At 43.4% G+C, this 15,342-nt stretch overlaps 3 protein-coding genes across 3 annotated transcripts; 1 reads left to right on the top strand and 2 right to left on the bottom strand.

Annotated features, from left to right (window-relative positions):
* Positions 1-389: 389 nt before the first annotated feature.
* PtrM4_129490 (uncharacterized protein) lies at positions 390-1,762 on the top strand (the record flags this gene model as incomplete). Its single annotated transcript, XM_066108934.1, has 3 exons — positions 390-558; positions 1,305-1,564; positions 1,637-1,762. 3 exons carry the CDS (start codon positions 390-392, stop codon positions 1,760-1,762), a joined length of 555 nt encoding a protein of 184 aa, XP_065960926.1.
* Positions 1,763-5,145: 3,383 nt separating this feature from the next.
* Positions 5,146-8,668, bottom strand: PtrM4_129500 (uncharacterized protein; the record flags this gene model as incomplete). The annotated part of the gene is made up of 5 exons (XM_066108935.1): positions 5,146-5,766; positions 7,109-7,362; positions 7,429-7,800; positions 7,861-7,977; positions 8,032-8,668. 5 exons carry the CDS (start codon positions 8,666-8,668, stop codon positions 5,146-5,148), a joined length of 2,001 nt encoding a protein of 666 aa, XP_065960927.1.
* A 4,761-nt stretch (positions 8,669-13,429) lies between these two features.
* PtrM4_129510 (uncharacterized protein) lies at positions 13,430-15,079 on the bottom strand (the record flags this gene model as incomplete). Its single annotated transcript, XM_066108936.1, has 1 exon — positions 13,430-15,079. The coding sequence occupies one exon, from the start codon at positions 15,077-15,079 to the stop codon at positions 13,430-13,432; it is 1,650 nt and encodes a 549-aa protein (XP_065960928.1).
* Between the last annotated feature and the right edge of the window lie 263 nt (positions 15,080-15,342).

Here is a 15,342-nt window from a genome sequence, read left to right on the forward strand (position 1 = left end):
CTTATCACGCCTAGAGCAGTCGCCACTAGAAGCGACCGCTCCTACAACCACTAGATCCTTGCCAAAAAGTAGCGCGTTACCCTAAAGCCCCTCCTCTAATTAACGTCTCTTATATATCTAGCCGAGTAGCCGCTGCCGCTGTATGTAGGAATAACGATATTAGCATCACCTCCTACGAAGAGATCTGTCGGCTCGCTGAGATGTCGGACGAGGAGTAGGAGGATACATAATTACTACGAAATGCCGGTGTTAAAGTGCTCCTTAAGGACTACGAGAAATTCTAAGATAAGATAGAATAACCTTACATGTCTAAGCAAGACATACTTAATAAACTTCTAAAAGTCCTCTATCACTTATATTAAGGGTTTAATCTAAAGGAAGTAGATAAGATGCCTCCTTATCGCGGCAATCTAGACCACAAGATCGAACTTAAACCTAGCGATTCAGGACAACCACCTACGCCCTCCTCACAACAGCTGCGCCCTATGTCCCGCGACAAGGCACGAGCTGTTAAGCTCTACGTTGATAATATAATTAAGAAGAGCTATGTCGAGCGCAGTACTTTAGTATAGGCTACCCCCCTCCTTATAGTCTGCAAGCCTAGTAGAGGCATTTAGATCTGCGTAGATTACTAGGGTCTTAACGCCCACACTATTAGAACTTAAACGCCCTACCGCTTATTTAAGATATGCTAGCAAAGCTATTAAAATTAAAGTACTTTTCTAAGGTTAATATTATTGCTGCATTCAACAAGATACGGATTAAAGAAGAGCACAAGCACCTCTCTGCCTTTATCACTCCCTATAGGCTATACTAGTATGCGGTGATGCCCTTTAGGATGTGTAATAGCCCAGGGACTTTCTAAGCCTACATTAACGACGTCCTTTACGAGTACCTCGACGAATTCTGCATAGCGTACCTAGACAACGTTATTATCTTTAGCGAAACTATGCAGCAACACGAGGACTATTTAGTCCGCGTAGTCTCACAACTAGCGGCCGCTAGTCTTCCTATAGATATACTTAAGTCCGAGTTTACACAGACGGAAGTAAAGTTCTTTAGACTTATTATCACCACTAATAGCATTAAAATAGACCTAGACAAAGTTAGCGCAATCTAGGACTAGAAGCTCCCGCAATCCCTTAAGGATGTATAGGCTTTCCTAGGCTTTGCAAACTTCTATAGGTGCTTTATCTATAGATTCTTTAACGTTGCGAAACTACTTACCTATTTAACCTAAGGAGACCCTAAGCTGTTCTATATAAACCCTAAAGCTAAGCGGTCTTTCTAAGCATTAAAGAAAGCCTTCTACAGCGACGTAGTACTCGCCCACTTCGACCCCGACCTTAAGAGTATCCTAGAGTCCGACGCCTCCGACTACGTCTACGCGGCGGTCCTGTCGCAAGTCCAAAGCGACGGCACAGTCCGCCTAGTAGCGCACCTGTCAAAGAAGATGACACCTACTAAATGCAACTACGAGATCTACGACAAGGAACTCCTCGCGATAGTACGAGCCTTTAAGGAGTGGAGGCCTGAGCTCGCTAGCGTTCCTAATTTAGTAGAGGTACTTACTAATTATCGAGGCCTAGAGTTCTTCTGCACTAAGAGGAACCTAAACCGCTGCTAAGCCTAATAGGCTAAGTTCTTAGAAGAGTTCGACTTTAAGATCTACTACAGGTCTAGTAAACAGGGTACAAAACCTAACAGTCTAACACGCCGTACTAGAGACCTACTAGACAAGATCACTAATAATCGCATCTAACACTAATGTTAAACTATCCTAGGTGAACATCGCTAAGATAGAGGTAGCTATGCGGCGATACGTCTCGCTAGACTCTACATAGGCGACAACACCTGCGACCTTAGGTTAATTCTTACTCTCCTCTAAGAAATAGGAGAAGGCGCGACGCTATCTTACGCTACCCCGGTTATTAGACTAGCCCGTTTCTCCCTCTAGGGTAGCCTAGATCTATACAATAACATCGTCGGAGCTAACGAGCAGCCTCTCGATAAAGTCACCTACGAACTCTGCCTTAGCGACTAGCGTCTCACCGATATTAAGAGGGCGTTAGAAAACGGAGACCGTTGGATCCCGCACTACCTTATTATAGAAGGCATACGCCTTAAACTAAGTAACTTAGAGGTAAGCGACGATAGTAAGCTGTTTATTAGTAATAGTCGCCTAGTTACGCTGTTTAGCGAGAAGCTCTGCACCCGCATTATAAAGCACTTCTACGACAGCCTCCCTAGCGGCCACGGTGGCTGTACTACTACGTATAAACAAGTTAGCACCTAGTACTATTAGCAAGGCATAACTAACACGATTGCTTAGTTCACGAACAACTATATAACCTGTAAGCGGTCTAAGATAAACCGCACTGCTAAGTATAGACTACTGCACCCCCCCCTTATACCTACTTAGTATTAGGATAATATATTAATCGACTTTATTACACCGCTGCCTAAATTAAGTTAGTGTAGCTACTCCTACCGCCACATTATAGTAGTAGTAGACTAACTATCTAAGATAAATAAATTCATCGCTATAGAAAACCTAGAGGTCCTCACTGTCGTTGACAAGTTTATAGAGTACATATAGAAAGAGGAAGGATACCCTCGCACTATAGTGTCTAATAGGAGACGGCAATTTACGTCGCACTTTTAGAACCGCCTGTGCAAGAGAGTTAATACTCGCCCTAAGCTCTCTACAGCCTATTACCTAGAGACCGATGGATAGACAGAGAACGCGAATGCGGACCTTAAGCATTACCTAAGGTCGTACGTTAATTACCTCTAGACTAATTAGGCGCAGCTATTACTATTAGCTAAGTTTAAAGCTAACTTAGCGATAAGCTCTATAATAGGCTTAAGTCTATTTCTCGCTACTAAGGGCCGCCAGCCGAGATCTAGTCTAGAACCCACACATAACTATTAACCACTTAATTCTACACCTACTGTCGCACAACAGCAGCGCAACGCCGACGCGCTCGCACAACGTATTAACACTACCTGCACCTTCCTGCGATAGCAGATCCTATAGAGCTAAGACAAGATAAAGGAGTTTGTAGATGCGAACTAGTCCCCTGCACTAAGATTTGCTATTAGCGACTAGGTAATGCTAAACGCAAAGAATATTAAGACTAAGCGACTAGTTAAATCGCTTAACTATAAGAATATAGAACTATACTAGATTACGTAGTTTATTAACAATATAGCTTACGAATTAGACCTGCCGCCGCAGCTTAAAGCTGTCTTTCCCGCTTTCTACCTATAGCTCCTACAAGCCTACGAAGACAACGCGCTGCTAGACTAGCCCTAAGCGGCTAATACTGCACCCCTAGAAGTCTATCTTGACAACGACGGCCACATCGAATACATCGTATCCTAGGTTCTTGACTCTCGCATACGACGCAACTTTATTAATCCCTACACTAGCTAGTAAGGCCTTCTATAATACAAGGTAGAATAGGTTAGAGATAATTAATTAGAGCCATGGTAGGCCTATACTAACCTGCGAGGCTGCAAGGACTCAGTGCAGGACTATTATAACCGCAATCCTAGCAAACCTAGACTACACATCACATTCTACGACTACGATAACGACGGCGTCCTCGTGGCCCTAGTAGGCTTTTAAGGGATTGCTGGCATCTTGTGAGTGGTTTTAACAGGTATCCTTATAAAGAGGCACCTATTGTTCACCTTGTTGTTCGCGCTTAAGCGGAACTTTGAGCGCTTTAGGGGGGGGGACGTGTCACGGATTCGTGACGTGAGCGTTCCGTCTCGGAACCGTTCCGACGCATGGACCACTTAATGGACCATGCTCCCAGGTACATATTCGCTCCTACGCTCCTTACGAGCTCTCTACTGCAATAACTTTGTTACTCCACATACATCAATTGTCTGACTATTGTGAGACCCTTGCAATAACTTTTTATATACAGTAAAATAACTTCTAATTTAAAAGCTATATAGATCTATACGTATTTAATAGGATATTAGAATCTTAGCTAAAAAGATCCTATATATAAGAAGTAATTTAGTACATTTTTATCTAGCTTACTAACAGAGATATAGCCCGCGATATCTTAATAGGTGTTTAGGGAGCTATCCAGATAGGAAGAAGATCTAAGTTACACATAACTGGATATCTTTAGGACTCTATAACATTTGCAAATACACTTTATATACGAGAAGTACTTGTACCTATTATTAAACCTCTATTTAAACGTGGTACCAGCTCAGTAGGAAGATGTGCGAGTATCGTCCTCTTCAGGGTTGTCTGCGCCTAGGGATACGCCTGCGTGATGTCACGAAGCTCGATGTTCATTCCGCGTTGTACCATCTCGGGCGCCAGCGACATGATCAGGCGCTGGCTGCATCGCTGGATGGTTGGAGATTGCGTTAGGATAGCCTCTTTGCCGTGGTCCTGGTAGCCTTAGATAACCAGGCGGGATTTCTCATAGGGCTTGGTTGTCTTTCCCTTGACCTTACGTACTAGGCGTGACTTGAAGATGCTATGCCTGTCGTGCACGACTAGGTCAAACAGTTTAAAGCTGAACACTCCACGAACTTGATCCTAGCCCTAGGCGGGCGGCGTTGCTTGCGCAACTAGACTGCCTGTGTACTTTTCGCCAGCGTTAGCGGTGCAGTGGTTGGTAATTTAATTGCTAGTGGTAGTTTCAACGATTCAACCGCCTGTAAGGGAAAGGTAGAAGGTTGCTGCTTGTCTAAGGGCAGAGGCTTAACAAACTAAGAGTCTTAGACAATTAGCTCTAGCTTCGTCTTGCGGGCTGTCTCTAGAGTGCTGCTAAAGCTTGCTGTGTCCGCAGATAAATCGGCAGCGTCTACTGCGCGAGTTGTAATACCCTTGCATTCTTCTAGAGTTGTTAGTGCGCGCTTAATTGTTTCCGTACGTAGCTCTGCTAGTTGTAGGCTAACCTAGGCACAGGTGTAGGTCTAATCTTAGGTGTGAATTTGCTGTTTCTCCATCTTCCGATCTCTTGCTATTGCGAAGGCTTAGCTCTGGGCCTAACTTGCTGTCCCTACGTTCGTAGGTTGTACTAATCCTGCAGCACGTTGTCCTAGTAGTAGCCGCTGTAAGAGCATGTATGCGGCTAACCGCTTGTCAAATACAGTGCGCCGGAATTAGTCTTCCAGCCACTGCGGACAATCCTCGCTATTCAGCAATCCTAAGACGGCTTCTATTGGAGGCATATTAGCACGACCGGTGTACACGCCTTTAAAGCGGAGGATCCGCTTTAGCTCCTTCGTGTAGATCGTATGCGCACGCATAAACATAGCTTCTGTCCATCCTTGAAAATCCTGCCAAAACTCACCAAAGAGCTCTGCATCTGCTGTGGGCCGGTCTGTGTAGTCCGCGATCGCGCGCGCCATGTACGTCGTCGCTGCGGTTGCGTCCACCTCGTCGTCTGGGGCTTTCACATCCTCGTCCCACAGTTCTGGGTCGATAAAGCGCCAATCTCTTGCGTTTAGATTAGTGGTTCCTAGCAGCTCCTCTCGTGTGAGCTTGCAGCGGCCACCATTGCTGCTGCTTGTATCGTTCACTATTTTGTTGTTGTTTTTGGCGCGTGCCGTGCCGGCTGTGTTCGCCGGGGATGCGTCGGTAGTCGTGGGTTGTTGACGTGTGCCTTGCTGGCTGCGTTCGCCAGGGACTCGTCGGTGGTCGTGGGTTGTACACGGGTCAATGGCGCGACCAAGTGGGGGTCGGTGCGTGTATGGACTGCGTCTGGGAACGCTCTGATACAGCTATAACGGTCGGTCTCGGGCAGGGGGAGACGCCTGATACAGCTAACAGTGAGCTTAGCACAGATAACTCCGCCGCTAATATAGGCGATCTAGGGAACGCGCGGGGTTATAGGATCTGTCTCTTCTAACCTAACTGTCTGTGACTGCCATGCAATCACTAATCAGTGTTGGTAGGCCTTGTACGATCGTACGGGTGAATAACAACGAGGTTCTTCTGGTGACTGGTATTTGTATTCGTATTCTGATTGTCTACGAACATAGCTGCTACAAAGGTACACCTAAGCTCTGCGCAAGGTGGGCCGAAGTCGGGCCGAAGTGTCAAGCAGCCGACGCCTCTACCGATACTCACGATCCGACAATAAGTTATATTATACCGAAGCTTTAAAAGCTATAATTACCTATATGATTCTTAATTAAGTCTTCCCTTAGACATTATAATTAAAGACTTTACCTAAAAAATCTTCTTTAATAATTAGAGTAAACTACTTATTTAATTATCCCGTTAGAAAATTAAACAGATCCTACGAGACTTAATATAATAGTTAGGGGGATCGCTTTTTTAGTCTCTAAGAGATCACCTATATAGTATAAGTAGTAGTATATTACTTATACTCTAGCTGTTAGGTGCCTTTAATCTTAACATTCTAGACAGCTTAGGCGAGTGCCAATAAAGCTTTCTAACCTAGGTAGCCTAATCTTTAATACTACAAAAACTTATCATTTAATCGAAGTTTTAGCTAAGCTAATTATCTTACACTATTCATTAATAGTAGAATAGAAGAATAATAGGATAATTTATATTTAATAAAGACAAGGTTATAGGTAACGTAAAGCTTTCTAAGGATAATGCTATACTCTATGTCTCTAGAACGGATAGTCTAATTATAACTAGTGTACTAGAATCTAACCTTCATTAGTAAGGCTTTAGAAATAATGTTGATATAAAATTCTTTAATAACTATAATATTCTTAAGTAGTAAGTCCTATAGACTATCTAGTCTATTGAAGAAATCTTTAAATCGTTAATTACCTACCCCTAAGACTAGTAAAGATTAAGTACTAGCCTTAACTATTAGGTAGTCTAAGCACTTCTTATAAGTTCCTAAGACTAATGTTCTAATTATTAGTAACATGTTTTATAAGCGAGCCGCCAGTACAAGCGAGCCGCCACCTAACCAAACTTTTGCAACTTCAAAGCGACGCATCTCAACAACGCGATAATACTATTGCTAGATATTGATACAGTAGATTACTCTATATTAATAGTATTAGTGTTGCATGTGCGTGAGTTGTGCCCAGTCTCCTTGCACCTAGTGCAGCGCCTTTGAGCCCGCTGGCTGACGCCTGATCGCGCTCCTCCTTGACGCTCTTCATGAGCAATCTGCTGGTCAGCCTCATTTTGAGCCAGTATATCCTCTCCAGCTCCCTTTGTGAGTACTCCATGCTTCTGTATACGCCTTTTAGAGCGCTGCCTACGCGCTGAGGCTGCGCTGTTGGCCTTCTCAAGACTAGAGATCCGATCGCGCATCAGCTCAGCAGAGAGCATCATCACCTCAGCGCCCTTCTTTAGCTGGTCAATCGCCTCAATGATCGAAGCTAGTAATAAGCTCTTATGCTGGCGCACGCGCTTACATATAAGGCTTGACTAAGCCTCAAGCTCACGCGCGTTGCTTGGTGTTTGAGCTACCCAGGGAGCCTCTGGTAGAGCAGCTGCTAGAGGAGTAGGTGTACGCAGCTGTACATCTACCTTTGATAGAACAGCCTCTGGTTGTAGAGGAACAAGGCCTGCGCCGCGGAAGGCTGAGCAGATGTTGGCTGGCGTGAACGCTCGATCAAACGCAGCCTTAAACGCTGGCAGAAACTCTAGCTTAGTGATGTGGTTGATGTGGTTGCGCATGAGGCTCTCCACCTCACGGCTGTACGCGCGCTTCAATGGCGAGAAGCAGCTAACATCAAGTGGCTGGAGTAGGTGAGATGAGTGAGGAGGCATACAGAGCGTATGGATATTGTTCTCCTTGCAGAGCTCCTGGAACTCTAGAGACTAGTGGCTCCTATGGCCATCAATAATAAGCAGGCGACGCGCGCCTATAGTACGAGCCTGCGTGTGAGCGTTGAAGTGCTTTAGCCACTCAACTCCAAGCTCATTATTCGTCCAGCCATTGTCGCTGACTGCGATCGCCCAGTCGCGTGGGATATCCTCCTCATACCAGGCTGATAGGTAGTACTAGCCAGCGAAGATAAGGAATAGTGGCACTGACCAGCCACCAGCGCTGATGGCAGCGATCAGCGTTACCCACTCGCGATTGCCTGGCTGAATACTCTTTGGCCTGCCTCTTCTCTCTGATCCTGTTATAACCAGCTGCGTTGTAATCTTGCCCATTATAAAGCCAGCTTCATCAAAGTTGTATGTGTCCTCATCGCAGATACCAAGCTCAGTCTTTGTCTCTTCTACTAGCTTAAACCAGCGTTGGATAAGGGCTGGATTCTCACAGAGAGCTCTCTGCCTATCGTACGCTCGGTTGAAACACGTCCGAAGGCTATCTGTACGCTTGACAAAGTTGCGCGGCCAGTAGATGCCAACCAGGCTAGCGCCGCGTGCAGCCATCAGCTTATCAGCCATATCTCGTACATCAACGTAGGTAGGCCCAAATCCACGTAGATCTAGGTGAAGGATATGGCTGATAATCACCTCCTCTTCTCTCTGGGTAAGCTTCCTTGAGTTGGGCTGGCAATCGCGTCGTGCAGGTATACCAGCGCGTCGGTTACGTAGTGTCGTACGTGGGACCTTATATATAGCTGCAGCAGTAGAAGCACTATTAATTTGATGCGCATTAATAGAAGAGATAGCAAGCTGTATATCTACTTCATTTGAAGCTAATTGAGGCGCGCTGCGTAGAGCCATTGTATGTTAAGATAGGAGAGGTGTAGAAAGTTGGTTAGGTGGCGGCTCGCTTGTACTGGCGGCTCGCTTATCAAACATGTTAAGGTAGAGCGCGCTACCGCCGTCGAAGATCGTGCTATAGGAAAATAGGTAACCACTATAGTGAAGGTTAAAGATAGTATTACTTAGATTCCTTAAAGTGCGAGGATTAATATTATAAGCTATAATAGTGTTTATAGTCTTAGACTTCTTAGACGTTTACTAAGTAGAATTAGTCCTCTATTTAGCTTATTTTAGCTACATAAGTAGCGTTAAAAACTTAGAGCTATAAAGCCTTTAGTTAATTATCCTAGTATTTACATTAGATAGATAGATTAGAGTAAGTTGAAGATTAGAATTTCTAGTAATTACTTATTACAGCCTATAGTATTTAATAGCCTCCTAATAATAGGATAGCTTACTAGGTTTGCATAGATAATACTTCTATAGTCCTCTAGTTAATTCTCTAGAATTTCCTCCGCTTAAAGCAGATTTACTACTAATTATAGAGAATAATTTAGTTAATCTACAGTTTCTGCTAGACGCTTCGTGCTCTTATATAGTTAATTAAACACTCTAGCTATATTATTAAGGCTTATAGTTAGCTAACCTATAGCTAACGCAGTTGTGATTACTTATTATAAATTGCGTGCCTAGTTAAGAGCAATCTTTGCCGCTAACGTATCTAGAAAGTTAGTAATAGCGAGATTACTCTTAACTTTATAAAGTTTAAACGCTTAAGCTTTTGTATAGAGAGCCTGCTAATCCTTAAACTACTTATCTATATTAGATTAACTAGTTTTAACCTTCTCTAAGTAAGCCCTATATTAGATGCGTAGGAGGTTCTTAGTGTTTAAATCTAATAGTAAGAGACGCTTCTTAAGCTCCCTAACTATAGCCTATAGAGTAGAAGTTCCGCAAAGGAGTTATGTAGTAATTAGTAGGAGCGATTTCCAGAAAACTATATAATTAATCTACTTATTAATATTCGCTATGTTTAAAGACTTCTTAACCTACTAGTTATATAGGACTTTATAGACGCGAGTATTCTCTTTATAATTTTTAATAGCAAGCTAGTAGGCTGCCTTCTTATAATTATACTCCTTAAAAGAAACCTAGTATTTAGGCGTTGGCTTTAAGGTAGGCGAGGTAGGCTTAACTAGCTTAGGTAGAATAGCTAGATAGAATAGCTTAAGGGATTTAATCGCTAGCATAAGAGTGTTAACATCTAGGTTAATATATTCCTAGACTCCGCGATCGCGCGAATGTTTCTTAAGTAGCGGGAACTATAGGTGCTAGTCCTTGTAGGCGTATAGGATAATATTAGGTACTAGGATTAAAGGGTCGTAATCTATAATAGTCCCCTTTGTCTTAGGATTAAGTAATAGACTTAACGAGAACGGAAGTAATAAATAGAGAGAGATGAATAGTGTTGGAAGGCCTTGTACGATCGTACGGTGAATAACAGTAACTAAGGTAATCTTGTGTATTGGTATTCCGGTGTATGATGATTCTACGAATGTGGGGGCTACGAAGGTATACATAACGTTGGGTCCGAGTTGGGCCGAAGTAGGATCGAGGCGGTACATTGGGCCTCATTAGGCGACACACCGTGTGTATGCCGACAAATAGAGTAATGATCTAATTGTGTAACTAACGTAAAAACGGTGCGTAGGGAGAATGAATACTGCGATCTTAAAACGCTGGGCTTATAACTGTAATAGTTGGGATAACACTAATTGGATTCGTTTAAAAGTGGGATCATTAAATTACTCTAAGGATTAGAAAGATTAGACGGCTAGTCCAGTATTTATACATGATGGACTAGTCCCTTGGCACGGATCCGGAGTCTCAAAGACTCGATCCGATCACGTGATTATCCGACGTCTAACATCAAGTCCATTTCCGCGACACACTGTGAAGATCGTCCGAAGATGATCTTGGGTTGGTTCTCGGGGATAGAGTGATGCGATGGACACGAGGGTGTATAGCACGATTGGTAGATCGATGTAATATACGGGGAGTTAAGAATTAAGTACTAATCCTTGGATTTCGAAGTTGAACACAATAAGCTATAGGAGCTCATTGCCTAATGCTATATACCTATGGTGCTCGCTGTCCTCGCTCAGAGGAGTCCGAGGATTCCTCGGTGGCTGACGCGCGAGGAGTATTCCTCGGTGGCGTATGTACGAGGAGTGTGCCAAGACCTTTCCTCGTGCATGCCAAGCCGAGGAGGTCACGTGATTAAGTTCCCGTGTCACATATGGAGGGGTCAGCTATCCCGCCGACGCTCCTTAACTTAACCGCCGTGCCCCTTCCCACAGGTTCGTAACACACACCCCCTAGTCCGACGCTGTCTCAAAAAGTCGGACTGCTATTCGCATGAGTCGGATCACTCATCGTGGTGCCCCTCTATCTTTTTAATCCTCTGTAAGTCCGCCACTAACCGGCGCGCCCCTCTATAGGCATAATAGCTGCTCCTCTAGTCGCTCTCAACTATCACACCTTGTTCCTTCGAGCTTTTTCAAAAAAAATATGCCTGCTATATAATTATAAGTTCTCCTTTCTGTTCCTATAAAATGCTCGAAAAATAAGTGTTCGCAGCTAGTTTGTGCGGCTGCTCAATTCCTTCTAGTAGCTTTGACTACTCTCTTAAAATTGATCGATCGCTAACTATATAGCGGTCCAAAAAGTCGTCCTAGACAGGCTATATTGTCCTAGACCTTCTGCTCCTACAGTCGGGTGACAAAAAGAAAGAGACTTTTTAAAAGTTAACTTTTTCTAAGCTCTATATCTAAAGAACTAGACTACCTAGACTAATACATCTTGATTTTTTAGAAAGTTAAGAACCTTCTCGTTAGGTAAGGTTACTATAAGATATACTTAGTAGGCAAAATAAAGCTAATCTAAGGCAGTAAAAGTAGAGTTCAAAAAGAGCTAGAAGAGAGTTAGGTATAACTTTTTACTGAGCGTATGAAAATTTCTAAAAAAAGTTCCTAAGATACTAGCTTATATAAGCATTACACAAGCAAATCTCTTTCTAAGCTTTCTTATCTAGTTAATTCTAAAAACGAAGAATAAAGAAAAGTACGCTAAAAAAGTACGCTAGAATTACGTAATAATCTACTAGTGTTATTCTATATATCTTTCTCTTTCTACTTCCAAATTTTCTCATCTCTATTATCTCTCTATGTCTCGAGAGCTTTCTAAATTCGAAAAAGAAGTTTATACTCTATCTTTGCAAAAAAAAATCTACTAGTACTATTAGTACTATACTAGAAAAGCCTTATAAGTCTATTTATAATACTTTACAACGTATTAAGAAGAAGAAAAGTCCTATTCTACCTCTTTCTACGCCTAAACTAGGCCGCCCTACTATGGTCTCTAAACGAACTACTCGAGTAGTTAATAGAGACCTAGAAAGAAGTCCTAAGAAGACAAATAGGCGTATTCTAGTAGAGAATAATCTAGATTTCTCTACTAGAAGCCTACAACGCTTATTGAAAGCAGAGAAATACTCAAAATCTCTAGCTAGAAAGAAGCAGCTTTTAAACGCAGAAAAAGCTACTAACCGCAAGAATTACGCTAAGAAGACACTTAAAATTCTTAAAAATATAAACTTTAGCAAAGTTGTATTTTCTGACGAGTCTTCTATACAGCGTGGGTATGGTGCTAGGCAAGAATACGTTAGAAAGAGAAGAAATAAGCGACTTGGAAAGGAACAGGTCCAAACAACCAACTCAAGTGAGTTTAAAAAATATCTTAAATAAGCTAAAATATTCTTTGAAAAATCTAGTATTTTTCTAGGAGTTTAGTACATTTTTATCTAGCTTACTAACAGAGATATAACCCGCGATATCTCGATAGGTGTTTGGGGAGCTATCTGGATAGGTGGAAGATCTAAGTTACACATAACTAGATCTCTACAGGACTCTAGAACATTTACAAATACACGTTATATACGAGAAGTACTTGTACCTATTGTTAAACCTCTATTTAAAAGAGGTAAGTAAGAAGTCTTTCTTTCTTACTTTAAAAGACTATATCTTTTGAATTTCTTGATACTTTTTAAATTTTTCTTTTTATTCTTAAATTTAATAATTAATTCTATTTAGGTTGGAAATTTCAGCAGGATAACGCCAAGATCCATGAAACGCCAGCAGTCATCTCTTGGTTCTCCAGGAATAAAGTTCCTCTTTTCGAGCATCCGGCCTATAGCCCAGATCTAAATCCTATGGAAAACGTTTGGAGCTTACTTAAGAATAAGCTAGCAAAAAGGCCTAGTGCCTCTTTAGGCGTAGGTAAGAGTACTAAGGCAGTAGAATTGTTTAAACCAGTAATTCTAGAAGAGTGGGAGCAATTACCGCAAGAGGTAATAGATAACTGTATTAGGTCTTTACCTAGGCGTTATCTAGCAGTAAAAGCAGCTAGAGGTTGGTATACTAAGTACTAGTAACTAGCTTTGGCTACTTTAATATAAAAAAAGCTTTAAAAACTTCTTTTTAGCCTTACTCTTGCAAACACAGGTAGAATAACTTCTAATTTGAACATTGTATAGATCTATACGTAATAAATAGCATATAAGAGTTTTAGCTAAAAGGATACTGTAGATAAAAAGTTATAACGTGGATGGCAAGCGAGTGGGCCAGGCAAGCGAGTGGGCCACCCCACCAACTTTTGTAACTTCAAAGCGACTTATCTCAACAACGCGATAATATTATTGCTAGATATTGATACAGTAGATTACTCTATATTAAGAGTATTAGTGTTGCATGTGCGCGAGTTGTGCCCAGTCTCCTTGCACCTGGTGCAGCGCCTTTGAGCGCGCTGGCTAAGGCCTGATCGCGCTCCTCCTTGACGCTCTTCATGAGCAATCTGCTGGTCAGCCTCATTTTGAGCTAGTATATCCTCTCCAGCTCCCTTTGTGAGTACTCCATGCTTCTGTATACGCCTTTTAGAGCGCTGCCTACGCGCTGAGGCTGCGCTGTTAGCCTTCTCAAGACTAGAGATCCGATCGCGCATCAGCTCAGCAGACAGCATCATCACCTCAGCGCCCTTCTTCAGCTGGTCAATCGCCTCAATGATCGAAGCTGGTGATGAGCTCTTATGCTGGCGCACGCGCTCACGTATAAGGCTTGACTGAGCCTCAAGCTCACGCGCGTTGCTCGGCGTTTGAGCTACCCAGGGAGCATCTGGTAGAGCTGCTGGAGGAGTAGGTGTACGCAGCTGTACATCTAGCTTTGATAGAACAGCCTCTGGTTGTAGAGGAACAAGGCCTGCGCCGCGGAAGGCTGAGTAGATATTAGCTGGCGTGAACGCTCGATCAAACGCAGCCTTAAACGCAGGCAGAAACTCTAGCTTGGTGATGTGGTTGATGTGGTTGCGCATGAGGCTCTCCACCTCACGGCTATACGCGCGCTTTAATGGCGAGAAGCAGCCAACATCAAGTGGCTGGAGTAGGTGAGATGAGTGAGGAGGCATACAGAGCGTATGGATATTGTTCTCCTTACAGAGCTCCTGGAACTCTAGAGATTGGTGGCTCCTATGGCCATCAATAATAAGCAGGCGACGCGCGCCTATAGTACGAGCCTGCGTGTGAGCGTTGAAGTGCTTTAGCCACTCAACTCCAAGCTCATTATTCGTCCAGCCATTATCGCTGACTGCGATCGCCCAGTCGCGTGGGATATCCTCCTCATACCACGCTGATAGGTGGTACTGACCAGCGAAGATGAGGAACGGTGGCACTGACCAGCCACCAGCGCTGATGGCAGCAATCAGCGTTACCCACTCGCGATTGCCTGGCTGAATACTCTTCCGCCGGCCTCTTCTCTCTGATCCTGTTATAACCAGCTGCGTTGTAATCTTGCCCATCATAAAGCCAGCTTCATCAAAGTTGTAGACATCCTCATCGCAGATACCCTGCTCAGCCTTTATCTCTTCTACAAGCTTAAACCACCTCTTTATTAATGTCGCATCCTCACACATAGCTCTCTGCCTATCGTACGCTCGGTTGAAACACGTCCGAAGACTGTCTGTACGCTTAACAAAGTTGGCTGGCCACTTCTGCCCAACCTGGCCAGCGCCGCGCGCAGCCAGCAGCTTATCAGCCATATCGCGTGCAGCTGCGTAGGTAGGCGCAAACCCGCGCTGGTCTAGGTGAAGTATATAGCTAATAATCACCTCCTCTTCTCTCTGGGTAAGCTTCCTTGAGTTAGGCTGGCAATCGCGTCGTGCAGGTATACCAGCGCGTCGGCGCGTGAGTGTCATTCGGGCGACTTCAAATGTCCGCGCAGCGTCTCTATTAGACTGGAGCTGGTTTCGGGTAGTAGCTGAGATAGCTAGCTGTATATCAGCTTCATAAGAAGGGTTTTGGGATTGTTTTGGTGGAGCCATAATTGATTGAAGTTAGGTAGATGCAAAAAGCTGGTGGGGTGGCCCACTCGCTTGCCTGGCCCACTCGCTTGCCATCCACGTTACTTAGATTTGTAGCTTACTTTTTTCTACTCTTAAACACTACTAGAGTTACTCAGACGTAAGCTTACTTAGCATCCTTTTTAGTAACCCATCTTAAAGAAAATGTTCTTAGCTTTCTAGAGAACTAAAATTTATTAGTCTAGCTAGTCTAGTTCTTTAGATATAGAGCTTAGAAAAAGGTA

Source organism: Pyrenophora tritici-repentis, chromosome 7, assembly GCF_003171515.1.
Source record: "Pyrenophora tritici-repentis strain M4 chromosome 7, whole genome shotgun sequence".
Taxonomy (NCBI): Eukaryota; Fungi; Ascomycota; class Dothideomycetes; order Pleosporales; family Pleosporaceae; genus Pyrenophora; species Pyrenophora tritici-repentis.